We start from the raw sequence: 27,446 nt of genomic DNA, 5'->3' as shown, positions 1-27,446 counted from the left end.
AGAGGACATACATAAATAAGGGAGCAGTTAAAAATACCTGCTGTGACTAGCAATGCAGCGTATGACTTCCTGAGCAAGCCCCTACACTAGACTTCTGTTAGAGAAAGTTGTTACTAAAGAATTACACAGTTAAACAAATTGGCCAAAGCTAAAAACCTTTTGTTAGGAGCAACTCAAGGGTTATTTATCTTCACAAGTGCCAATGGTGGTGGCTAAGGCACAACTTAAGAGTGAACTGTCCCTAGCCACCTTGGCCTGTGCTGGAACTGCCTGGGGTGTATAACAGCAGACCTCAGACACCTGCAAAGTTCTTGTACTACACCCGCTTTCACCGTAGGCTGCCACAAAAGACAAATGCTCAAACCTGTCTCTGTTATCCTCCTAGCAGCTGTATGGAGAGCATGAACATTCCAGTCAAAAGCAATGACTGACTTACTGAGAAATACTTGCTAGAAAGCAAACTTCTGGTAGAAAATGAGGTAACCTCAAAGAAGCTCCTGCGCTGTTCTAAAGAACACTTGGGTTTTAAGCAGGAACTTGCATTAAAGCATGCTGTAAGAGTCTTTCCAGAGTCAAACAGCCTGTGCTGTTCAAGTGGCCAGTGGAAGGTTCTGTAAATGAGATTAGTTATCAGCCACACCGGTTTTTCACTTAGAGAAAAAGAACAACAACATGCCCAAGCTCCTCAGCAAGAAATGACAGACCTAAACCCACAAACCTTGGGTTTTACTTGTTACCTGGAGTATGACTTGCTCAAAGATCAGTACTACTGGACTACTTACGAGTACTCCTGCTCAGTTCACCAGTCTGAGAACGTAAGATAAAGTTTATTGCAGTTTTCTGAAATGACAACCAAACAGACAACTTGTGTACACAGCTCTGATAAACAGCAGTGAATCTACTGCAACTCACTGCAGGACGGTGAAGCTGGGGTGAAGTTGGTCTGGCCAGTAGCACAATTTCAGCTGCAGTATTTGCTTCATATTCTGTCCACTGGAGAGATTCCCCCAAGGGAGCAATTAATGATGAACAGGATACAGTAACCATGCACAGAAGATACATTCTGCAGTTTAGTACCATTTGGTCAGCAGTCTTAATAGATGGAGCATCATAAAAGCTCTTCAACACCAGGTAGATTCAAATGCTTTAAAAACTACACCGAACTCATGAAGTCACCAAGAGCCAGATGAATATACAAGATCAGGACAAAGTTATAAAGCATAATTGTTCTCCCTTTCTGTGTACTCCAGCTAGAAGAAACTGGATTTCAACAACGGAATTATTCCCACAAAGTGCCCAGCAAATTTAGGAGATAGATACATTTTAACCGGAGCAAATAGCTGTCCTAAAAGTGGCAATTATTTCAAGGTAAGACTGTGAGCAATAAATACATCTACTATATCCCCACTTGAAATGCTCGCCTGTCAAGCAGAAAAGGTAATGGACAGCAGGGTAACTGTTCATTTATCAGCAAAAAGCTTCCCCTGAAGAAAATTCTGCTAGCATAATTTTAAATATGCTAGTATGACTCACCTTTATATTCTTTAAGTAGGACTGGCATCAGTGTGTTGGGTTTTATTCTAATACCAGTAAATACATTAAATACTAATTTGTATTTATTACACAGAACAGCATGAAATTAATTCTCAGGACTGTGGTGCTACCAAATGTTGTTTGTGCTATAGCAATCACAGGTCAAGAACATTTTCATTTGCCATGCAGAATCTGCTTGATGGAGGGCCTGGTTTAAAAATTCATAACCTTTTACAAAAAAATAGCTACTTTGTATTTTTCTGAACAGTTATACAAAATTCTTAAAATCGGCTTTATCTCAGCATACAACAGAATTTCCTCTCATTAAAGGCATGCTCAGCTGTGTCACTTCCATGCGCTGGCTACTCCTTCAGGTTATACAGGCAGCCCTTGCAGAATTGGCTTTGAGCTCGCCCATACATAAAAGTAATCTCCCCTTTCACAGGGTACAGCCTTTATCCTGCTTGTTCACTAATGGTTCCCCTGAAGTTTCTAACACAGGAAGATCAAGCCTTGGGTTGACAGAAACCCCTGTATCTGAATAAATAAGCCTGAAGGTTTCAGAAAGAAAGCCTGATGTTCCCTTTTTAAGATATATACAGTCATATGTACATATTCACAAATCTGTCCTGTGAAAAGAGGGAGCTCATTACAGAAATTGTAATTTGCCTCAGTTCATTCAATTTAGAAAGCAAACCAAGAACAAATAAATGTAAATATATCTACATACATAGTACAACATAGCAACTGTGGAATACAAATGCCATAGGCGATCACTCATGCCCATAACTCTTCTGTTCTTCCAAACTTGTAGATCAGGGTACTAAAGGGAAAAAATAAAAATCACACATACATAAGGTTGGAAAGTAATTTTTTAATAGTATCCTTAGACACCTACACCATCTACACTGCAAATCAACATCCCCCAGTAACCTTGACTTTTACTCATGTTAGTACCTGGGGTTTGTAATTTTACTCCATTTACTATGCCTTGTTAAAACTATGAGACGCAGCTGAAGACGTTGCTCCAATGAAAAACAGTAAAAGCAGCTGCCCTTCTGAAGGAAAAAAATGCAGAATTTAATTGATTCTAGGACCAATCCAGAATGTTACAGAGCAGCAGGCCTCATCCTGGTGTCCACCAATCAGCTGAACCTAACACATAATGCCAGGACAAAATGTAACCTATTACATTTTTAGGAGTAAATCAGAAAATATCCTGGGATAGATAAGTGAGATCCAAATTACATTTTGACTTCCAAAATTCCTTTTATAAGGTTTGACGTGATTACATACTGTCATAAATTAAAACCAAAACATGTTGAGGGAACAAAACCAAGCATGATTTCCTGATTGTTTCTTATACCATGAATTATTTCCCTTATAGCCAAAGAGGTGGCAGAGTCATACTAAATCATAAGAGAATGAAGAGGGAGGGAAATGAGAAATACTGACCCTGAGAACAACAGTAACAAGTGATAAGACACCTGGACAATTAACCAGAGAACAACTAATAAACAATGTTACGTAAAAAACACTGGTGGGGTAACAAAGAGGGCAGAAGCATGAGTCCTGATGGAAACATGCAGTTCAACAGATTAAAACAAAAAAAAAAAAGCTTTTTTTTTTTTAATAAAAAGACTGTCATTTTGCAAGTTTGAGAAGACAAAAGGAAACAAATAAAACTAAAATACATCTAGGTACAGAGTACACACTTTCAGAAACAAAAAGCAGCTTCAGAAGTAAGTTAATCAAACTACTGACATAAGACTAAAGAGTTCAGGCATAGTGAAACAATTCTCCAAAGCCTGCCTTCAACACTATCCCATTTAAACTATGTGCAAGACTACAAAGGAGGTTTGGGAACTACTGTTTTCTGCCAGAACACAACTGATTTTCCAAACAGGGAAGCAAAATGGAGCCAAACTAACTCACTGCAAGGCATTTGGTACAGTACTAGAAGAAAACTGTTAGCATGGTAATTCAAGTGGGTAAGAGCTTGAAAAAGAGGTTATGTGAACTTCAGCAGTGACTAATCTTGGAACTTACACTATTTCATGCTTTCATTGTCTTTTATTAAATAATAAAATGAATGGATTAGAGAGTACAAGATATAAAAAGAATTATTACAGATACAAATATTTCCAAAGTGCCATATGATATACTTACTGATAATGAGCCAAATAAAAGAAATTGATTTAAGTGTAATATGAAACATAACATCATACTCTTAGGAAAAAAAAAAAAAAACATAAAATCACTCTTAATAACTGCAGGCTCACACAGCAGAAACAAATTTAGGTGTATCGATTGTCAGATGCCATTAGCACGAAACAGTCAGGAAAAGGGCAATATGATCTCCCACCTTGTTCTGTTAGGCTATATGGCATGGTATTTGTAATACAGAGATTAAAGCATTCTCGCCATTATCCTGACACTGACAGCATCTCATCTAAAATACTGTCTATATCCTTGGTTAAACACATTATAGCTCAGAGCAAGCTGGGCAAGCAGGAACCTGAAGGGAATTAAGAGCCTCTCATGGGCTGAGAAGGAACAAATAAAAACAGTGGTTCTGAGCACTGGAGCTAAGGGAGTAGAAAAAAGTAGAGAAAAAAAAAAAGCAACTTTTAAGAAATAGTTTGATCAGTTTATGATGCACTGAATAATTTCACATCAGTTCTGTGTAATTATGTTAGTTTACTCAAGTGACCCAAGAGGTCCCTTTGGTTTATATGCCACCCCTGTCATGTTAAGGTCAGGGTGCGTAATGAACCAATAGACAGAGGGTCCTGCATTAAGAGTAGCAAACTCAACAATGTGTCAGCTGAAGCCCAGAGTCAGCCTCCAACTTTCAGAACTCATTTTCCAGGAGTATGAATGTCCACAGAAGCTGGTTAGGTCAGATATCCCTTGGAAGGAGTGGTACGTGCCCAGATAACTTACCTGAAAAATATCAACGCGTTCTGGAAAAACACTGCTAATCCAGGGTAAACATTAGTGTCTGCAAAGCAAGTAACAAAGGAAACAGTAAATTCTTTTGTACTGGAAGGTGTATTAAGACAGCTGCTCATAGTATCACTCTGACTACAAAACTAGATGGTATCGCTCTGACAAGAACTCACCACGCACTTCCGTTCTTCTGGATTTTCTGCCTTTTGGCTGACAGCAAAAGTACTTTTCTATATATGAAAATAAACAAACTTACTCTGTGTTACATATGCTCCAAAAAGAATCCACATTGAAGCAATAAGCGAACCAAACATCAGCATAAAGCCAATGAAGAGCCAGACACGAGCACCTGCAGGAAATATTAAAACCTCTGAGAATTACGTAGGCTATTATCTGCAGCAACAGACAATCCAAGGTATTACTCTGTTACGACATGATATGTTATCTTGCTGGAGGCACAAAGGGGAAGTGTTAAACCCTGTATCAAGGACAAGATAAACCAAAATTAGCCTTCTCTAATAGAACACATAGTAGCTGGATTCCCCTCATTTTAGTGAGCAGACACAACTATCAAAAATTTCTCCTCACCTGTAGGCAATGCCTGTAACATCATTTAACACAACTTGGAATGGACTAGTGACAAGGTACTTTGCCAAAGCTATACTATTTCTAAGGAAAAGATGGCATTCCAATGGGGTATGTAAAACAAACACTTCCTGTGCTTACTTCAGAAAGATATTTTCAGATGGGCAACGTCTGAAAATACCTACCACAGCTCGGCATTACCACCTGAAAAAGGAAGATGATGCCATGGAAAATAATCAACCTGCTCACCCATGGGAAAGGAAAAATACTTCTATGCAAAGATTCTCTCAAGCTGACTTAGGAATGACACGCAAAAAGGGCATCATATGCCAGTTCAAAGAAATCAGTAAATCCTACCAGATTTCTGGTCTGGCAAACTACAGCTCACATGAAAACAGATGCTGGGATCCGCATGGGAAATAGTAAGGGAATTATGAATGAAAGCAGAGAGAGGACAGCAAGTCCACAGACACCACACAGTAGGTGACGTACAAAGGAAACAGAATGTTTACAATACATTCTAAAATAAGACATTCTTACAGAATGTCTGCTCCACAGCCTGAACAACGCAGAAATTTATTTCTCCTAGCAGCTATACAGAATTTGCAGAGGAAACTTTAGGTATTTGAGATACACAGAAGTTGAATTTTTCCAAGTTTAACTTTTTAACAATGACAGTACTTGTCTCCAAGTGTTAATTTTGTAAAGAAATGAACTTCTGTGAAGTTCTCTCCTACTCCTTAACTTCTATGATTTCTTTAAATGCCAATTAGAAAAAAACCCAACACCTAAATAATCAGTTTTTCAACTTAGCATGAGTTTTAGAGTTGTTTTACCTGTTCTTCCTAAACATCCATCACTGTAGCTGTCTCCTCTCACCTGTGCATTTGATACAGCATTTATCCTAGGAACAAAGAAAGTGTATACACTTCAGATTATTAGAAAAATTATTCAAAGCTGTAAGTAAAAAGCTGTCTTAAGATGCAACAAATTCTGCGAAAATGATTTATCATTCTATATAGTCACATATTATTCCTTAACTGAAGGATTCCAATTGGATTTCAAGCAAGCCCTGTATTTGTTCCTACATTTTACATCAATTTTTGTATTAACAACCAGGTAAGATGACAGAATCACCCTTTTGAGTGACTGTAATATTCCTGGTCACTTTCTGGCTGTTCAAGTTTTAAAACTACCTAAAGCCACTTCACAGGAATAGTAACAGCCAATAATAGAGTACTCTCATTAGTCTGATATAAGTTGCTTTCCTTCACAATGGATACTGTCAGTTTTCAAGTAAGAGACACCCTTTAAGGAGGGACATTTTCTTAAAGCAAGTTACACTGCTGAGGGAAAAAAACCCAAAACACCAGAAACTTTCAGATACCAAGTGTTAAGAAGATCTTGCACATCCAAATGCATCCTTTTCTCACCATCACTCTAGGATTCGATAAAAGGTATTACTTCAAGCTTGACACATTTACATCTTTATAACAACACTAGCTATAATATTACTACCTCTCCCATTTGACAAAGTTTTGGGCCAGAGAAAGCTGTAAAAATTATTTAAAATTAGGGGCAAATGCAGTCAAATGTTTTATACTGAAGTAAGCAACTGGGACAGCATTACATAATTTCTGATCTAGGAATCTAAATACTTATTATAGAAAGCCACTTGCACAAGGTCTGCTTTCTTATGTTCAGCTGAAGTGCATAGGAAAAGCAACTGACCCTAAACAGATGGGGGCACAGACAGACAGAACAATGAATAAACAGACTACGATCAGAAACAACGGCCAGAGGTAAAATAAAAAAGGCCTTTACACTGCCATACAAAAATGTACAACAAGATTACTTGTAAGTCATTTACAACCAAGTGATTCAAAGTTTTATTATATACCACACTGCCTAGTAAAAATTGTGTTTAACAGCTCATGTTTATAGAGCTCCGTTTGTATATACTTACATGAAAAAAGCTAGTGTTGAAAACACCCCACAAGTATGGAATGCATGGTTCATTTGTTCTGGCTTAGGGTAAACTACTGCAGCATCTATCATTATCCACCAACCTGTGAAAAACTAGAAATAAAATAGACCAGTGTCACAAGGCTGAAAGGGTACAGAGACATGCAGGCAAAACATGGCAGAAGTTCATGCATACCGTTGGCTTAACTATCGTTCAACAAGTACAAACTATTCTAGGAAGTTATTAGCTTTAAGATGGACTCTAAATCTGTTTGATATGCAGTTTCTACATAAAACTTACCATCTTCAGAGAAGCATTTGGCCACATTTTCTATTCAAATTAAGTATCACTGTTTGTTTAAACACCCTGAACAGCTTTAAAAAACAAGAATTCAAATTATAAACACATGAGATGCAAACCTTGTGTGACACTGCTGTTCTAACACACCTAATCATGCAAAAAAATGCAGTAGGAGTGTCAATTTTTTTAAGGAAGAGTGCAGAAATGGTACATCATTATCAGACAAAATGCAAAGTTATGAGACTTGTAAAAGGCTTTTTAATAACTGCACTTGAAAAAGATCTTAAAGAAATACATGGGACTGACATGCAGTTAACAATGGAACTGTACAAAACTTGAAACAAAAATGTAACTGTTTGTCATAGTTCCAAATTTGTCCACACAGTTCTCATTCATATCCTCTCAAAACTTACCAATACACCAGCAACTATTGAAGCAATAGTATTTCTTCTTTCACTCCAGTCAATACACTCACATTCTGGCCAGCGGAAGTTGTCTAGGAATCCTGCCATCTCCCCAAAGATTAGACTGCTCTTCTTATTCTGTACTTACACATTAATTTTTCCATTAACAGCTTTGTCCTCAAGACCTGAAACACAGCCAAAGATGCATTTAATACAAAGTAGCAAAACCTTGAGATGTTTGACAACTCTCATGAGCAATTTCTACAATACCTGGGGTTTTTTTACAGGATTAAGTATCCAATTTTCCTCTATGGATTCTATATTGAGCTACATTTAAAAAAACACAATCTACCCTACAAATAGAATTGCAAATGAAGATCATCACACAACCCAAAAACTTAGGCATTATATATAAATCATCACATCTAAATGGAAAAGAAACAGAATAGAATACACTGTTCAAATTAAACACAAGAACAAACGCAAGCAAAGAAAAATAGCAAACCAGCAACTTTTCAATCTAAGTTTCATCTTCAAACCATAATGTTCCCCCCTGGCACTGTAAGTTCAAAACAGTAAGATACATACAATAGGGCTTCCTATGGAGACCAGAAAATGATCTTTTAAATCAGGCCAGAGAACCTTGCATAAGATACCCGTATTTTCAGTCTCCAAATCAGAAAGCTAATACAGTGCCTTTCTGACAAAGGGAAAAAGGGATCAAAGCAGTGAATCAACAAATACCAAGTATAAAGAATGTCCCACTTCACAGAGAGAGTATCACACAGGACTTTAAATGCAGGCAGAGAGAAACAAAGTTAATTAGTTACAAAGTGACTAAGACAGTTCTCAATTTGGTGAGACAGTAGTTGTAAAAGATTCTGCATTACACTGTATCTATTCCCACACTGCAAGATGATTGACACATACAGTTTGTCAGAAGTTAAGAGTATTTTGGTTTTCTATTAATTTATCTAATTATTTATTAGTGACTCACAACCACTCTTAATCCTGTTCTGTTTCATATTGTCAACTTCTGTGTTTTCCCAACCTGCCATAAGTAATTTCAAGATACTTGTTAAAGGCTAACAGCAGACAAATGCCCTTTATGATTATACTACAGGACAGACTGATGTAGAACATTTTTCTCATTAATAATTACAAGTCTACACCAAGAGGTGAAATAAAAATAAATAAATACATAATCAGAGTTTGCCTATGTCGTGGGTTAAGCCCAGCTAGCAACTAAGTACCACCTCCTCCCTCCATCCAGTGGGATGGGAATGAGAATCAGAAAAAATGTAAAACCTGGGAGTTGAGATAAGAACAGTTTAAAATAAAAGTAAAATGTAATAATAATAATAATTAATAATAATAATACTAGTACTGAATAAAAAGAGGAAGGAAAACAAGTGAGGTACAGTACAATTGCTCACCTCTGGCTGACCGATGCTCAGCCCATCCCCAAGAAGCAACTGGCACCCCCAGCCAAGTCCTCCCAGTCTATATACTGGGCATGATGTGTTGTGGTATGGCATATCCCTTTGGCTAGTTTTGGTGAGGTGCTGTTTCTGCTCCCTCACAGCAGGAATGTGACCCTCATTGGCACAGCATGAGACTGAAAAGTCCTTGATCAGGGCAAGTGCTACTCAGCAACAATTAACACATTGGTGTGTTATCAGCATTGTTCTCAGACTAAAGCCAAAACACAGCACTGCACCAGCTACTAGGAAGAAAATTAACTCTATCCCAGCCAAAAGCAGGGCAGCCAACACTGCAAACACAGGCCACCTCCTGTGAATAAGATTAAAAACTGCCCTGCTAAATCTAGTCCCAGAAATCCATCCATAGTTATGATGCTTCCTTAAAGCACTAAAATCAACCACTCGATTCCAAAATCACTTTTACTTTTGTACAGTATGTGGGCTCAACCATGTATTTGTTTTCCCAGACTACACTTTTCCCTAGCAATTTTCAGATCCCTGTTCCTCCTATAACTTTCACACACAACTGCCGCCCTGTGCTACTCCAAATTTATGACTCCTCCTACAGCCCTCCCTTCTCTTCCACTCTTAAAATGGCTCCATCTGTACTTTTTTGTTCCTCTTCAAATGTGAATGTGTCTCTTCCTCATCCTGCAGTAATCCCTCCTTTTCTCTACCAGCTCATGGTTTCCACTGTTGTCACCACCACACGGTTCTCACCCTGTGGTGCAGCTGGCCACAAGTAGGAGTAAATAGACAAAAATGCTGTGCTATTTCTTCTCTCCACTGGACACAATGATGGTTATATCAAACCTACAGAAGTCATTACCTTGCCTGTAAATACACTTTCAGACATTTTCAGAATAATTGAAGCTGTATTTCTTCAAAGCTCTATTTTCCTTTGGGATTTTTTCCCCACAAAGGACCATTTAAATAGTATTAACATAGCTAAATGTGATTATCTCCTTCAAACATAAAGTACTGTAATTCAGAAAGCAGGTGAAGAAGAAAGACTGGAAAACTATTTCAGATACATAAAAAAGAAATTATTTTTCACCCTCTACTTGGATGCCTCCAGAGGCACGTCAACAGGCTGGAGAAATGTGCTGACAGGAACCATGTGAAGTTCAGCATGGGGAAGTGTCAAGTCTTGCACCCAAACCACTCCATTTGCCAGCACATGCTGGGGGCCACCCTGCTAGAAAGCAACTTGGCAGAAAAGGATCTGGGGGTCCTGGCTGACACCAAGTTGAACCAGAGCCAGCAATGTGTCTTATAGCAAAGAGATGAATGGTATCCCAGGCTGCATTAGGCATTGCCAGCGGGTGGAGGGAGCTGATCCTTTCCCTCTGGTCAGCACTGATGAGGCCACACCTGAAGTGCTGTGTCCAGTTCTGGGCTCCCAATACAAAAGAGACATGGAAGTGCTGTAGGGAGTCCAACAAATGGCCACAGAGATGATAAAGGGACTGGAGCATCTCTCCTATGAGGAAGGGCTGGGAGAGCTGGGACTGTTCTGCCTGGAGAAGGCTCAGGGGAATTTTATCAATGTCCATGAACACCTAAAGGAAGGGTGCAAAGAGGACGCAGCCAGGCTCTCTTCAGTGGTGCTCAGTGGCAGGACCAGAGGCAGTGGGCACAAACTGAAACACAGAAAATTCCCTCTGAATATCAGGAAATGCTTTTTCACTGTGAGGGTGATCAAGCACTGGCACAGGTCTCGCAGAGAGGTTGTGAAATCTCCATCCTTGGAGATACTCAAAAGCTGTCTGGACACAGTCCTGGGCAACTGACTCAGGGTGGCCCTGCTTGACAGGGATGGTGGACAAGATGCCCTCTTGAGCTGCCTTCCAACCTCAACCTTCCTGTTATACTTAACTAGCCTGTTAAATTATCAGATGACTTAATGAAAGAAGTCTTATTTCTACAAAACTGTTCTAGTTCTAAAAGGCTAAAACAAAATGGAAAAAAACCAACAAAAAAAAAAAAACAAAACCAACATCATTCCCTTTTTATGATTTAAAGGGGATGTATAATTTGTTTCATCAGCTAATATAATTAAGCCAACTTCCAAACCAAAAACTAACTAGCATTTATTCTAGCAAAACTCTTCCAACCTTGCAGTCAGCTCCGGGGAGACCTTATTGCAGCCTTTCAATATATAAAAGGTGCTTATGACAAAATTGAGATATTTTACCAGGGCCTGTACTGACAGGACAAGGAGCAACTGTTTAAAACTGAAAGAAATGGTTTCAGATTAGATTATTAGGAAGAAGTTCTTTACTGCAGGGGTGGTGAGACAGTGGAACAGGTTGCCCAGAGAAGCTCTGGCTGCCCCATCCGTGGCAGTGTTCAAGGCCAGGCTGGAGGGGGTTTTGAGCAACCTGGTCTAGTGGAAGGTGTCCTTGCCCATGGGAGGGGTTGGGACTAGGCGATCTTAGGATCATTTCCAACCCAAAGCAGTCTATGACTCTATGATAATGTTCCATATGTATGTAGTTCTCAACACCCATAGGAAAAAAAGGAAAAAATAACATATATTTCAACAGTGAAAGGCCAGCGACATACTGAAGCCAAGTCTTCACTAAGACCACAAGAGCTAGGCTAAAGTTTATCCTCATATGGGTTTATATAGACACATGCACAGGTTTTAGCCCAATTATATCTTACTACACAGACAGAAAACTCTAATGAAGACACTTTCAGCTGGAGTTTCTTACCTGAATAAAGGTACAAAACTTGCTCTCTTGGTTTAAACTTTTACACCCACATACTTCACGGCAAGGAAACAGGTAAAACCCCTTTCATTAGCTGTCCTTCAACGTCCTTCCTACAATCTGTCTCCTCCCCTTTTCCAAGGGCAGACAGGTTCTCCCACTGCTCTCAGTAAGCATTTCTCACTTATGTTGAATAAACAGAAATACAAGAACACTTGAGGAACAAACTGGTGACTGAAGACAGCTATACTCACTGTAAAAATAACACTTGGTGGATACTAGTGCTCAGGTTAAAACTACTATATTATTAAGGCAAATGAAGTTAAATGAAAACACAAGAATCGGAAGTATGAATGCATTTCACTTGAACAGAATACTAAAAGCAGCTGCAAGAAAATACAAAAAGTCTGCTAGGAACAGTCCTAAGGTGCACAAACACCCTGAAAACTCATCAGGTTAGTGAAGAAAGGAACCTCCCAAGAAGAAAGAAAAAAACAGAACGAAGAAAGAAATCTAAAGTTAATAAGAAAAGCTTATTTTCCTTGAAGAAGATGACTGCATCTTCCACAAGTAAGCAACCAGAACATGCTTTAAGCCATATGCTTTCCCCACATGAGTGTACTATGGTAAGATATGGTCACTGGTCACCATAAGGAGCTTATGTGAACATTTCTATTAACTCCGTTAACTTTTTTAAAGGGGATCTTCAGACCACAACTCATTTCAGTCATTACGTGTGGTTTTGCTTTCAGTTTCCCACACCACTATGCTATACTGGCTAGTTTTCAAGTATCACAGAAAGACAGGAAGAGGGGAAGAAAGGAACTTTTAAATGAACTTACACAAAAAATGAGGCTCTGTGTCAAAATCATTAAACAAGTAATCACCTTACATGAATCTGTGATGCTCAGCCATACTGTGGCTGCTGTCTACGGCAAGCATTCTTTAAGAACAGTATTAAAGTTTGAAGACTTGAGCAAGGCAGAAATAAAGATCAATTCTGCTATTATCGACAGGCCTATTTTTGCTCATAAGTATATACTAAGTGCGTCGATACTTCTTTAATGGGCTCAAGCCATGACGGGGCAGTATGAGGTGGAAAGCCAAAGCTGCAATCAAAGTCCTGACAGTAACTGTTACGCTGAGGGCATCACTACTTAGAGAATAAATAAATAATTTTATAAAGATTTCCTCTTCACACCTCAAACTCTCCCTTCTCAACGCCGCCGCTCCCATTCCCAGACGCGGTTAATGGCACTCTGAGGGACACCCGACCGCGTCCCTGCAGCGGCTGGGCCGGGCCCCGCTCCTCCCCAGTCACGCTACCCCCTGGGGAGCCAGGCCCATGACTTCCTGCGGCTGCGGCCGCGCTACGGTGAAAGGTCGCGGCCCCACCGTGAGGGGACGGCACGCGCGGACGGCCACCCCCGGCACCGCGACAAGCCGAGCCCCTTCGCGCTGCTCCAGCCCAACACCCTGGGCAGCGTGCGAGCCGCGGGCACCGCGCCGGGCCGGACGGGGCCCCCTGGGCGCAGGTGGAGGAGGGAGACGCCGCTGCTGCTCCCCACGGCACACGGGGCACCGGGACGCGCGAGGGCCGTTGGAAGCAAGGGGGCGCGCGCTGCCGACAGAGGGTGTCCCACGCTACCCTCCTGCCAATACCTTCGCCCCGCTACCCCTGCCTGCAGCACCTGCGGCCCCCTCTGGCTGCATCGGCCCCGAGCTGTGCCCTGCCCCGCCAGCCCCCCTCGCCCCACCTTTGGAGCCCGCGGAGCGGCAGGCAAACAACGTCCGCACGTACCCGCCGTCCTGGGTGAGACTCTTCCGCCTGCGGGGAGCGCGGCCGCGGGGCTGAGGGACCAGCGAGCGACGCGGCCCACGGCCAATGGGAACCCAGCGCGGCGCGTCACCAGAGGCTGGGTGAGGACAGGGCGCCACGATTGGCCGACGCGCCTGCCACCCCAGCGACCGGAGCGACAGGAGTCAGGAGGGGCCGACGCAGGCCCCGCCCCTTTTCTTCCTGGGCGGAGAAACCGCTGTCGGCTGTCCCTCTGCCAAGTGGTCCCCACCACCTCCCTCTGGGCCTTAGGTACCACCTCAAGTGCCCACAGCCATGTCCCAAACCACCTATGAGCCAGGCTGGAAGGCGCTTTGAGCAACCTGGTCTACTTGAAGGTGTCCCTGCCCATGGTAGGAGCGTGGAACTAGATAACCTTTAAGGTCCTTTCCAATCCAAGCCAGCCTATAATTCTATATCATTTTCCACTGTTTCAAAGGTAAAGTACAATGTGCTCATCTTAATGTTTTCCAAGCACCTCCCATAAAGGAATATATAAACTTCACTACAAAACAGCATTGTGGCTTACCCGTAGGCTGAGTTTAATAAACCCAAGCAGAATTAATAAAGGAATATATAAATTTCACTACAAAACAGCAATGTGGCTTACCCCTAGGCTGAGTTTAGTAAACCCAAGCAGAATTAATAATCAATTCTGAGTTCCTCTTTCAGCTGTTCAGGAAGAAGTATCTGAATTCTTCCTTTCCAACTTCATGGCATTTCCAATGGCATTTCCCATTCACAGTCAGGGCAGTAACTATACCACTGCTATGCCACCTTCAGCAGCGGCCTGCTGATGCCAACATCCTTGCTCCTCATATTTGCAATTCCCCTCCATATCTGCCATGGCTGGGCAGAGCCAAGAGTGTTTCTACATGTTGCAGTTGCACAACAGATGTGAATAGATGTCTGCTTTTGCAACATGTTTTTGAACATGCCCAAAACATATCAACCCAAAATGTTTGACTCTCAATGAATTCCCTCTGATACCAAACTAAAACAAGTGTGGACAAGGCTACAAGGATTCTCATGATAAGGAAAGCATGTAATGAGGTCTGTGTGTCTTCTCTCAAATCAATGTAGGCCTTCCTCCTGTTGATAAAGGCCTGAGAAATAAGTAAACAGTTACAAAAGAAAACAACACAAGGAGCATCTCATGGTCCTAAAATTAAGCCAAACAAGAACATACGGTTAATTGGAAAGACTAATTACGCATTCCAATGTCCTTAACCATCGGATTTCCATAAAAGGGTAAAATGGGTGGGGAAGGGGAATTTCTCTCCAGACAATCACCATGACCCTCAAAGACCACTTCTCGAACTTACAGTCCCTGCACTGCAGCCTTGTCTATCTAAATTACAATATGCAATGATTAACAAGAATTGGGCAGGCATTTCATAGAATTATGATTACTATGTATGTAACAAAGGCATGCAAACTGCCTCTTCTTAGCGTGCATGATAGGCAGAGATATCCCCCATGCACCCCAGTAACAAAGTAATAATTACCCATAATAAAGTTTTGTCAGCTTTCTAACCTGTCATTCTGGTTGGAGAGGTTATTTTCCTAGATTTTGGTGACACCTTCATCCTTCCCATATATGGACTTTGGTTCTCTTTTTCTATCTTTCTGGCCTATTTCTTGCCAAAGCATCAGAAAAAGAGATTTACCAGCACCAGAGATATCTTAAGAAAGACACATCTTGTAAAATACAGACTGTTGCCTATTATAAAAGATTTGATGTCAAGATTTTAAAGATACTAAGGGGGAATGCTACAATTGAATTAAGTATCAAAATTAGGAAAGTGATTAGTTCGAAAATTCACCCTCTTGTAAGATAAAAAACCCCCACAGAATCAATCTGAAAAGCCAGAAGTAGAAATTGAGGAGTGGAACAGGATAAACAAAAAAAAAATGAAGAATGCATTTCAAGAATATTGCTCAAGAACAATGAACAGCAATACAGGGCACTAAGTAAAGGAGCACTGTGAGAAAAGCAACACAAAGATGCAACCAAATAGCAACATTATACTCAGTTCCTTGTTAAAAGACAGTTAAGTTGTGGCTCCCTAAAATCCCATGCAAAAGTTAAAAGTCGTACTCAAAGCCTTCTACTCTTATCAGCCCTCCTCCTTTTTTCCTTCATTTGTATGTACTCACTGTGTTCCACCAAGCCTGGAGCTGAGCCACTGTCTTAGCAGAGAAGAGGATATCAGCTGCAAAAAGGGTCCGTGTGAACAGTTGTTTCTCACTCATGATGCTCAGCACCCTACCATGAAGATAAAGTTTGTAACAAAACTTGCCTTGCTGTTCATGAAAAAGAACTATGTACTCCTGTCGTGGTTTAAAACCACTCCGCACAGCTTGTGCACTCACTCCCCCCCTTGCTCCCCCAACTCCCAGAGAGTTAGGAAGAATACAAAGAATGTAGCTCCCATAGGTTGAGATAAGAACAGTTTAATAACTAAGGTATAATACAAATCACTACTGCTACCAGTAATAATAGTAATAATGATAAAGCAAATAACAAGTGAAGAGAATACAACATCTCACCAGCCACTGACCCATAATTCACCACACCCTGCTGACCAAGCACTGACTGATACCTCCTCCAACCCCCAGAGTCCTAGCCCTTCCGGGTCTCTCCCGGTTACATCCTGGGCATAATGTGCTATCGTATGGAATACCTCTTTGGACAGCCTGGGTCAGGTGTCCTGTCTCTGCCTTCCTCCCTGTCTCCCCTCCTCCCTGGCAGAGCATGAGGCTCAGAAAGTCCTTGGACAAACCAAACATTTGAGCAGTAACTCAAAACATACTTGCTATCAGCAACCGTTCCCAGCCTGAAAGTCAAAACACAGCACTGCACCAGCTACCAAGAAGGAGAAAAAATGACTGCTACTGCTGAACCCAGGACAACTCCCCAACTTCCTTCCCTGTTACTACATGTGCCACCATCTTCCCACCCTCACCTGGAAGCATGATATGCTAACCTTTCTCCTTTTCAGGCCCTTCCTATCATCTCCCATCACCTCCCACCCCACCACACATGCAGACATACATTTCAGCTGTGGGAAGATAAACAGTGTGGTAGCCACATCCAGGCAAACAGAACTGGTAGGGAAGTAACTTCAAGGGGGACACCACACATCCCCTTCTCCCTCACAGCAGCAGTTTTTCCCACTGAGAATAAAGATTTACCGCTTGTCTTTCTTACAGCACACCCTGCTCTTGCTTCTCATGACTTTTACTTCTCTCCTCAGAGCCTTCTCTGTAACTCTGTGTGCATCCTGAGAGCCATTATTACCCTGAAACAGAAACATATTCAGCAGGCCTCAACATTTACAGCATATATAAAAACTCTTGGGTTTAAAAGACAGCCTGAGATGTTATTTCAGATAGCCTACAGCTCTACATCTTTTCTTTTATTGGAAAACACTAACATGTACAATTGTACAGCTTGCTGATAGCACATGAAAGAGCCATCAGACTGTTGGGCAGAGTTCTCACCCTTAGAAAACCTGGTATCTCAATTAATATATCCTAATAATATAAATAGCATTTTTTCTTGATATTAAGATGTCATCTAGCTAAGCCTTTCAATCCACAAGCTATATGGTAATCAGACCAACACATAGGGAGCTCTGGGAATAAGCAACATGTACTCATGGCTGGAATTGACAATGATTTCACTCTTTTGAGGTCAGTAATAAGATAACTATTATAAAGTTCAAATTAACAGTCTAGTGTCAAACAGAAAAATTACTTCTGAGGGCCATACTCTCTTAGGGTTTTCTAATTCATATGCAGTACTTGCTATTACTTGTTCTAGATGTACTGGCTAAGTACTGCTCTTAGGATTTTATGAGCTCAGAGCAATAAAAAACAGACAGCCCTGCAAAAATACACTCTTCCACACACCTGGGGAAAAGAAAAATCTGAACTCATTTTTTCATCCTCATTGCCATAATTGTTGAAGAAGTGGATTTTTTGTGCCTGGCAATTTTTCACAACAGTGCAAGGCTGATTTAAAGTGCTGAGAGTCAGGTCACATCTATTCCATTTGACACCAAGTAGTTTCGAAAGAAACATAAAAATCACTCAGTGTGCTGACTCATCCATTATGGCAACTTAAATATTTAAACTGCTGATACTTATCTTCATTGTGAGCCAAAGTGGATTCCATCAAAGCTGGATTTATTGCAATCTGGTTCTATTTACTCTTGTGCAATGAATTCAATTTGCAATTAGCTCTCTTCTAATCTGACACTAACTTAGCTTAAACAGCAATTCGGATCCAATTCTTGTAGCTCATAATACGAATCAAAACCTGATCTTTTTAAAAGTACTACGTCAAAGAACTTCCATAAAAGCATGTTTTAGTTTTCATTAAAAGGAAGAATGCATGGATAAATTATTGAAATAAACAGACATTCATACACACAGCTGCTAAACTGATCGAGGAGTTTGAGGTCAAAGCCTTCTGGTATCACCTGGTCCAACACAAGGATCTCAATAAATCCTACTCACTAGCGTACCTCTGCCTCCTAAATGAATCTTCACAGAAAGGAAGTAACAGCCATGCTCTCATCTTTTCAGCTAGCACCAGGGCACGGCATACCACAGCACAAGCATCCCAGTGGCACAACCTAGGGGCAACAGATTCGTCTGCACGTAACGCGATTCTTCCTACTTTTTCCACCTTCATTCCTACAAAAAGGTATGTTGAAGGAAGCTGAGGTTAGCCCTATTTTCTAAAACATGACAAACATCTTATTATTATTTATTTACCGCAACACAAAGGCTTGAAAGACCTATAGTGTTTAGCAGTGAATAAATATTAAATAGTATCACTAGATTATAAAATACTCTCCGACAAGCAATATTTCAATTAGCTTGTTCTACCAACAAATATAAATAATGCCCTGTCTTCTGGTTCAGACCTCACCTATACAAGCAAGAGCACTAAGACCAAAAGGAGCATATACAGTGCTTGTTACCTGCCCACAAGCAAATGCATTAAAACAGACTCTGCTGGTGCTGGGACATCTACCAAAGGACGGATGTGACCATCACCTAGCTTTCATTTCTAAAACTCTAAGAGCTGATATCCCCCCTCCCTGGCACATCAGAGACCATGGACACCCTCCTATGGACTGGCAGAGTACAGCATAACTCCTGCATAGGTGAAGACTGTGACAGTCTGGGTCACAGAGGCACAAGTGAGAAGGGAGGCCTGCACAGATACTGATGTATCCAGTGATACCTTTTCATAGGAAAAATCCTCCAGAAAAATCAGATTGTGTGGAGAACTGAGAGGTTACTAAATACAACTTCTGCACCATGGAAATTTTCCACTTTCCGAGCCACTGCCCAAAAACTCTAATACAGCAGTATTTCACAGTAAGTTCTTTGATACCAGTATTCTTAAAACATTTAAATGGCGCAATTACTTTTGAAAAATAGTACTCCCTTCTCTCACTTCCAAAAAGCCCTCTAAGATACAGTTTTGGGTAGGCTTCCTTATTTACTCAGATTTGCTTTCTGAGATCTCCTTCTGTATTAAAAGCCAAATCCAAAAATGGACTTCTGCAGAATGTACAGCTCAAGCCCAGACATCCAGAACCATCCCTTCATTCCCATTTCATGTAACCTTGAAGAGATGAATGAACTTTAAAGAAACCCCACAAACCACAAAACAAAGCATGAAACCTGTCAACAATTTATGAGCTGTAAGCATTTAAATATGAAAGGATAAAGGTCAAAGTAACAGGGCACAGCAAGACTTTTACTTCCACTTTGTCCTTAATATGTTTTAGTTATGCCTCAGTTTCACCTTTTGAAGATGTAACTGTAAAACCACTTTAATGCCCTTTAACACTGCTAAATGGAAATGTTAATTTTTGTTTAAATAGAAGAAAAGCAAGCTGCAAAAGGATAACTGATTTTTTTCCTGTTGTGGCTTAACCCCAGCTGGCAACTAAGCCTCACAGAGCTGCTCATTCACTCCCCTCATGGCAGGATGGAGGAAAGATTCAGAAGGGTAAAAGTGAGACAACTCATGGGTTGAGATAAAGATGGTTTAATCAGCAAAGAAAAAAACCATGTGCACAAGCAAGCCAAAATAAGGTATTCATTCACCATTTCCCACAAGCAAGCAGGTGCTCAGTCACCCCCAGGAAAGCAGGGCTCCATCACCTGTTAACAGGTACTTGGGAAGGTAAACGCGATCACTCTGAACATCCCCCATTCCTTCTTCCAGAACTTTATATACTGAGCACAATACCATGTGGTATGGAATACCCCTTTGATCAGTTGAGGTCCCAGCTATGTCCCCTCCCAGCTCCTTGTGCACTCCCAGCCTACTCAATGGTGAGGTTGTGTGAGAGGCAGAAAAGGCCTTGGCTCTGTGCAAGCACTGCTAAGCAGTAACTAAAGCATCCTTGACTTGTTTACAGCACAAATCCAAAATGTAGCCTCATAGCAGCTCCTGTGAAGAAAATTAACTCCAGCCCAAAACAACACAGTTACTTACTAATATTCACAAATAAATCAATTAAGGACCTGCAAATGCATATCAGACAACTAATTTCCTTTTAATTGGTGTAACAGTGCACAGCTGGATTTTACATTTAAAGTGTTATAAGTCTTGTTAATAAAGTGCATTCAAAATCTTGATGAGACAGTCAAGACAGATAAATTAGTGTTATTTTGATTTATAGTTTAACCACTTCAATAGAGAAGACTTCCACCCAAACCTTTTAACATTTCCCTCCTCATTTTCCTTTGCGTCTGAATTAGAAGCCTCTCCATTTTCCATCAATGCTTCATAAGTCTTTTGTGCTCGGCCAATTTCTTTGTCAGCACTGAAGTGCACCATTTGTCTGCTCAGAATAGGAACAACTAAATTGAAATTGTCAATTCTTTTGTTTAATTTTTTTATATCTTCTGTGAATTGCTCACAAATACGATTCCATTGCTTTTGCCTGTATGGTGTCATGGGCTCTCCAAGCTTGCTTCTAGATGCCACTATGCTCTTTCTTAACTGCTCAATAGTTTTCCGTATTTCCTTCTGCAACAGAATCCACTCCGGCTGGTACCCATTGTCTATCAGAATTCTGTTCAAGTTGTGAGTCATAGGGTCGACATGTGGACAGTCTGAAAACTTCTGCAGAGGCTTCCCTTTGCCACTGAGGTTGTCAAAGTCTCCCTTTGCCATCGATTCCTGGATGAGGTCCTCCACCAACCGTTCAACCGCCTGAGTTATCTTCACCTTTTTGCTCTGCCTCACGTCTTTGGCTTTCATTAGGTCAGTTGCGACAAACTGGCTTTCAAGTCTCTGCTTCCGGTACTCCAGCACTTGCTCAGTCGCACGGTCTACGCGAAATTGCATGTACTGCTTTTCTCTTTGGCTTGGTGTTCCGAAACCCACACCTTCAAAACTCAAGTAGTGTCTGTGCTGTGGTGCTTGCATTTTAAACTGATCCTCCTCCTCTTCATTTTCCTCATTTGCTTTCTTTTTAGTCGTTGCATCACTGAGCACCACTCGGTACGCTTCTTCTACTTTCATAAATGCTTCAGCATCAGCTGTGGCAGAACCACTGTCCGGATGGTACTTCTTGGCAAGACTTCGATATGAGTTTCTGATATCATCAAGGGAACATCCTTCCTCAAGCTCAAGGATTTTGTAGGAGTCCTTGATACTGCTTTTAGATCTAAAACTTGACAACATTCTGCTGCCACAAATGTAGGGAAATACCTTCAGGTTTCTTGGAAGCATTGCTTCACGCACCAATAAATGATGCCCTATGCTGTTAGTCAGCATGACAGAGCCACTTTGTATTCCTTCAGATGCAGCTACATTATAAATAATGACCTATAAACACATTTTTATAAAAATGGTGTTAAATATGACTTTTAAAAGAACTTATATGATTAAAGTCTTAAACTGGTTATATTATGTTAAGAAATACCTACAACATTTCAGAAAAGCATGCAGTGCTCTTCTCCTCTACAGATTAATACTGAAATCTGCAATTTTTATTAATTACTGCTGATGTAGTAATATTATAATATAAATGAAAACTAATTCACAGTATAGCTTTCTCCTTGTATAGCAACTGTGGCATAGGTTTGTTTTGCACTGCAGAATTCCCCAAAGGCTGAAGCTTTATTGCCTTTCTGCAAAGGCAGTGCACTGTAAACTGGAAATATGCTTTATGGTGAGCAGGAACTGCTGAAACAAACCTCTCATTTTCCTCTCTACAGCTACATTTGGCTGCCACCCGAATTTTCTATTCACATGCATGTGTAGTGTAGTGACCTGTAGTGACCTCAAGATCTACCACCTGGTACATTCTCAGAGGATTTCATTATGGTTCCCTTTTGGTATTTTACAGAAACAACTGAAGTAGCATTCAGACGATGGGTTCATTTAGATTAACTCTTGTGTCCCAGCAGGGATCTTGCATCCTAGTGGCTAACCTCCTTCACTTGTGCCAGGTAAGGGTATAAACCTGGAACTCTGCACAGTTCAATAGCATACAGTATCTCATTCTGTCAGGAAGACCAGTGCTTCTGAATCATTTTGGGAAACAGCAAAAGGAGCACCTTTCGCAAATGACAGCCTAAGTAAGTCTTCACTTTGTCAAAAGTAAGACTTTACTCTTCACTAATGCCAAAAGTAAGAAAATACCACACAAATTGCATACACAACTGCTAATTTCTCTCTATGAATGAAAATCCTAAGACAAATGCATCATACACAACGCTAAAAAATCTCCTTTCACAATACCTGCAACATATACATTTCTGACTGCCTTTCCAAACAAAAACCTAGGTTAAATCAAGATTAAGGAATAAACAGTGTTTATATGTCCGGCATGGAACAAGCTGCCTAACAAAGTGCCTTCTGCACTAGTCTATCTGAAAAGGGAAAGGAGATGTACTTGGGACTGGATGAAAGACTGGAGCAATCCTGAACATTTTCAGCTTATTTTGATCCAGGTAACATATTAACTCATCAACTTGTGTTTATTATAATGTATGTTATTAACATGGGTGGGCGGTTTTCACTGATGATATAGATTAGTGATTTCTTTCCCTTGAGGTGGCTGGCAAACATAATAATTTAGTTTCATACAGCCATAAAGATCGACATAACTACTATTTAAATGTAAATATCAATGAATACACTTTTAGATATTCAACATCCTGATCAGAAGCCAAGCTTTCTCATCATTCCACAGACTCGATTTTAACATATTCGCATGTAAATCCCTGTATCAAACCGCACGCATGGCACTCTCTCTGCAGCACCAGAGGGTGCCGGCTGCAGGTATTTATTCCCCAGTTAAATTCAGTTCTCCCCTATGCAGCCTGGTACGGGAGGTACAGGACTGACACCTCTTTTCCCCACAAGACAGACCACGGACGGCAGGGGCTCTGAACGGGGCCCTACTTACGAGCCCGCCTTCCCCTCGCACCCCGCTGCCGTTAGAGCCCCCATGGCTGCCCCCCAATCGCCACCATGGACGGTGACTGCCGAACGCCCTTAGGCGCTGTCCCGCAGGAGAGCTGAAGGAGGCGGTTACTAGCAAGCGAGAAGCTGGGCGCTCAGCACGCCTCACTTCCCCAGGGCCGGTCGGGGGAAGCCCCCCGTAGCGCCCAAAGTCCCCCTACCCGGTACCTCACCTGCTCTCCGCCGCCTCCCGCCCTTCCCCCTCCCTCACAGCGACGTACGTACGTACGTACGCAGGCCCGCGGGGGCACGGCAAGCGGGGGCAGAGAGCCAGCAACGGAGGAGAAGGAAGAGAAGGAGAGACTGCTTTTACCCTTCGCTCAAGGACGGACGGGCGGCCTGTCCTAGTGGCGGAGTGAGCGCATGTGTGACCGGGCCCGCTGGCCCGCCCTCCTGCCTTGCCGCGCCACTCACCGGCGGAGGGAGCCCGAGGCCTGATGAAGCCGCGGGCTGCCGCCACCTTCCGCCTGAACGCCTGCAGCAGCCGGCGCGGGGGCACGTGACTAGGCTGAGCGTGGACGCAGCGGGAGTCAGGAAGGCTTGCGTGGCCAGGCCGCTGTGGCGGACTGCCCGGCTGGTGCATGCGCAGTGTGACGGGGAGGCGGCTTTGCGGTACCCGGGGGGGTGGTAGGTTCTGCACACCAGCTGGCTGCGGTCGTAGGATTGTGGAATCATAGAATCAGCTAGAAAGAGATCTTAGAGTTCATGGAGTCCAACCGTTACCCCAGGACTGTCAAGTCCACCACTAAACTATGTCAGTGAGGGCCTCATCTGCACGGTTTGTGAACACTTCCAGGAACGGTGATTCTGGGCAGCCTGTTCCAATGCCTGAGCACCCTCGTGGTGAAGAAATTTTTCCTAACGTTCAATCTAAACTTACCCTGGTGCAGCTTGAGGCCATTACCTTTTGTCTTACTACTTGTTACTTGGGAGAAGAGACCGACCACCTCGCTCCATCCTCCTTTCAGGTAGCTGCAGAGAGTGATGTGGTCTCCCTTGAGCCTCTTCTTCAGACTAAACACCCCCAGTTCCCTCAGCTGTACGTAGGACTTGTGCTCCAGACCCTTCACCAGCTTTGTTACCGTTTTCAGGACCTGCTCTTGCAATTCAATGTCTCTTGTAGTGAGGGGCCCAGAACTGAACACAGGATTCGAGATGCAGCCTCACCAGTGCTGAGTACAAAAAGGACAATCCCGTCCCTAGTTCTGCTGGCCACACGATGAGAGTGTATAGCACAAGCAGTTTTTCATGTTATGTTTTAGTATGTACGTTTACACCTGTAAACTTTAACTGCTTTATAGCCTTTGTTCTCCTGAGTGAATTCCACCTTAGTAGGTGATAAATTCCCCTGCCTCTTCATGGGTTTGTGAAATGGCTTCCCCTGCAGCACTTACCCAGACAAAGGCTTGGTCTTTCACAGCATCTTCACCCTTGCCCATAACATGGTTTCCAAAAAGCTGTGAGTGCCACTAAGCAGCCATGCTAGCAGTAGGATAAGCAGTCATTCACTGGGCTCACCCCGAAAGGCTGTGCCAGGCCTGTAGTGACCCAAGCTCCTGGCCTCTGCTGCCTTGCTGTGGGGCAGTCAACCCCTGGGAGGGTTGTTCCTACAGCTTCCATGAACGGCATTAGCTGGCTGTTGGGAAATGCTGACTTCAGCTAAAGAAAGCTGAAGCCAAGAAACAGTTCTCATCCTCAGCCTGAAAAGGAGGACCCAGATGCAGGAACTGAAGGCCCAGCAGATGGAAGGCAACAATTTATTTCCTCCCTGAACACCAGCATGTATTAAAAAACAATTAAAAAAAAACCTTGTGTTTTTTATTAATGCCTGTTGATGGGGTATGGGTGAGCATGCAGCATATCCAGCCAATGTAATAGTGGCATTGATGTCAGAAAGGAAGCAACAAACACACAGAGCAATCTGCTTTGTTTCACAGCCTCCAACGTTAAACTCTGGCTGCTCATCCTGATACAGCTTTGCCAGTATGCTACCTTGGTGCATAAATGCTTCTAAAATCCATTGTTTCAGAGATATTTTTTATTTCTATTCATTAGATGATGGTATTCTACATTTTTTAATTTCAGATTTGCCTTCTGTAAAAGTCAGATTCTGATATTGGAACTTTCGGTGTATATTGCCTCTGCCTACTGCATATTCACTCCATTACCTAGGAAAACAAATTGATCAAATAATTGCAATACAAATTGACCCGCTGAAAAGAACAGAAGTTTAAATCATGTTCTGCTGGCTGGTCATGTGTCAGAGAGATGTTTCAGGGCTGTACGAGTTCTGTTTCTGACTTAAATTGTCACAGCCTTTTTGACTAGAAGAAAACAATCTGAAAACCATTGTAAAAGAGAGAGAAATTCTTATGAGAAATAAAAATTTTCTTTCCTTGTGCTGGTTTGCTCTTCAGTTATAGGTAGACAATACAGAACTGGGAGTTTGCAAGTCTAAGGAAGGCAGTCCACAGATACCTGGTAAGTGATGCTTAAGAATACTATAGGAGGCATGTCTTCTTAAACTGGGAGGTTCAAGTACAGCATCTGTTTAACAGCACATAAGCTGTTAATTTCATAGAAGTTTTAAGTAAACCTCACTGATTTCCTTAAAAATTAGTTTTAGTGGTGTAAAAGGAATGGCTTGTGTTTCTATTAATGGTTTTTTTTTTTCTCATTGCCTAAATTAAGTCACACAATTGCTACTTAGTGCTGTGTTGGGATACGTTAATTTTGTTTTCAGCAAGGAGTGGTAGCTCTGCAAGCTTGCCAAACATTAACCAAAGGATTTCGGATAGTACCAGGAAAGGATTAGGATAGTGGAGAGGATGGTATAAGAACCAGTAAAGAATAAAATGACAGGTATTATATACATTGTATCTCTGGCACTGCTTGTATTAAATTTCTTCAAAATGTAAAAAGAGTAGTATTTAAGGGGGCACAATTCCAGTGTCTGTTAGATATAATAACCATTGCATATATGCATGTAAGGGTATGTCCTATTACAATGAGTAGGTCAATGAGAGTTATGTGTGCAGGCTTTAACTGCAATGTTTGTGTTTAGCTGTAATGGTTGGACTTGATGATCTTAAGGGTCTTTTCCAACCTAGTTGATTCTATGATTCTGTGTTTTATTTTTACAAGTTGTCTTTGAGATTCTTTACTTGTCAGAGGGGATAAAATTGCTCTTAACATAGGAACTAAGCAATGATCTCAGCTTTTTGATGCATATTGTAGCTCCTTTTTTTTCACTAGGGTTGAATACCATTAACATTGTAGGACTGACTGGTGGGGAGGAGTTGTTTTTGTTGTTAGCTAAGGGAAAAAGGGAAGAGAGAATGGTCCACACTGCTGAAATCTGTGGGAAGGTTTGTTTTGAAAGGTGGGTAGCATTAAGGGGATCCTGCTGGGGATTCTGCTGTTAGGCAGTTTGCAAGTCTGTCCATTTCTTTCACCGTCTCACCATTCTCCTTGGCTTTAGGAGGTCAGAAATCGTTTTGATCTGAAGCAGGAGGTGAAGGAAGAACTCAAATCTGTCTGGAGGACACTTCAATTTTTTGTGTGGACAAACAGCAGGATCTGACACGGTAAGGGAAGATTACTCAAGTGAGATATTCTCTTTGCAGCCTTTCTGGTAGGACCAGTTGTCCTACCTACTTTCTTTTGTTCCAGCATGCTTTTGAATTGCTTTGCAAAAAAATGTCATTAATGTCCTAACTATGATATGGAATGGAAATGTGCATTTTTCTCCACAGGGTAGGTTTCACTCTCTTCCCAGTCAGGAACTTTATTTTGCATTAGAAAGCTTCAATGAATTACAAAATTATATTTAAGGGAAAAAAATAATTATGCTTTCAAAAACACTTTGCATTTTATTAGTAATGGTTGGACCATGGTGCCTAATGAAGCTTTATTGAGAGCATGTTCATGTCTTTGTTAGAGACAGAGCAGCTGTAACCCTTTAGTTTTAAGTTCACAGCAACTTCCTAGTGACTCCAGAATTATTTGTCAAGCAGTAACAGAAGGAAAGACAAAGTCTGACATATTGGGCTGTCACACAGTATAAAGACTTAGAAAAATTTATTGCAGGGAAATCAGTCTGGCGATTGATAGAGGATTAAACATATGGTCTGTGTTTATACACATAGAGT

At 41.6% G+C, this 27,446-nt stretch overlaps 2 protein-coding genes across 7 annotated transcripts; both read right to left on the bottom strand.

Annotated features, from left to right (window-relative positions):
* Window positions 1-808: 808 nt before the first annotated feature.
* Window positions 809-23,728, bottom strand: TMEM50B (transmembrane protein 50B). 5 transcript variants are annotated; one of them, XM_031051216.2, is made up of 8 exons: window positions 16,977-17,039; window positions 15,939-16,047; window positions 7,750-7,925; window positions 7,037-7,149; window positions 5,907-5,974; window positions 4,742-4,834; window positions 4,480-4,537; window positions 2,011-2,356 (listed from the first exon to the last, which is right to left on the bottom strand). In XM_031051216.2, exons 3-8 carry the CDS (start codon window positions 7,846-7,848, stop codon window positions 2,311-2,313), a joined length of 477 nt encoding a protein of 158 aa, XP_030907076.1. In that variant the 5' UTR covers window positions 7,849-7,925; window positions 15,939-16,047; window positions 16,977-17,039; the 3' UTR covers window positions 2,011-2,310. The 5 variants fall into 5 exon arrangements, with proteins under 5 accessions (XP_030907075.1, XP_030907076.1, XP_033916141.1 ...); XM_034060250.1 differs by lacking the exons at window positions 15,939-16,047; window positions 16,977-17,039 and adding an exon at window positions 23,609-23,728; XM_031051214.2 differs by lacking the exons at window positions 15,939-16,047; window positions 16,977-17,039 and adding an exon at window positions 13,743-13,886.
* On the bottom strand, window positions 20,412-23,730 carry DNAJC28 (DnaJ heat shock protein family (Hsp40) member C28). 2 transcript variants are annotated; one of them, XM_034060247.1, is made up of 2 exons: window positions 23,609-23,730; window positions 20,412-21,651 (listed from the first exon to the last, which is right to left on the bottom strand). In XM_034060247.1, the coding sequence occupies exon 2, from the start codon at window positions 21,598-21,600 to the stop codon at window positions 20,482-20,484; it is 1,119 nt and encodes a 372-aa protein (XP_033916138.1). In that variant the 5' UTR covers window positions 21,601-21,651; window positions 23,609-23,730; the 3' UTR covers window positions 20,412-20,481. The 2 variants fall into 2 exon arrangements, with proteins under 2 accessions (XP_033916138.1, XP_005151714.1); XM_005151657.3 differs by lacking the exon at window positions 23,609-23,730 and adding an exon at window positions 23,469-23,571.
* Between the last annotated feature and the right edge of the window lie 3,716 nt (window positions 23,731-27,446).

Source organism: Melopsittacus undulatus, chromosome 2, assembly GCF_012275295.1.
Source record: "Melopsittacus undulatus isolate bMelUnd1 chromosome 2, bMelUnd1.mat.Z, whole genome shotgun sequence".
In the NCBI taxonomy this organism is placed as follows: Eukaryota; Metazoa; Chordata; class Aves; order Psittaciformes; family Psittaculidae; genus Melopsittacus; species Melopsittacus undulatus.
The sequence above is the reverse complement of the archived record's forward strand: the minus strand, read 5'-3'. Positions and strand labels throughout refer to the sequence as shown.

What these genes read in the sequence shown, in the direction of transcription:
- TMEM50B (XM_034060250.1), bottom strand. Translation starts at nt 7,848, where the DNA reads ATGGCAGGATTCCTAGACAACTTCCGCTGGCCAGAATGTGAGTGTATT. An exon ending in TGGATGTTTAGGAAGAACAG is followed by an intron (nt 4,835 to 5,906) that starts GTAAAACAACTC and finishes TATTTCCTGCAG; the next exon opens with GTGCTCGTGTCTGGCTCTTC. An exon ending in TGGAGCATATGTAACACAGA is followed by an intron (nt 4,538 to 4,741) that starts GTAAGTTTGTTT and finishes CTTGCTTTGCAG; the next exon opens with ACACTAATGTTTACCCTGGA.
- DNAJC28 (XM_034060247.1), bottom strand. Translation starts at nt 21,600, where the DNA reads ATGCTGACTAACAGCATAGGGCATCATTTATTGGTGCGTGAAGCAATG.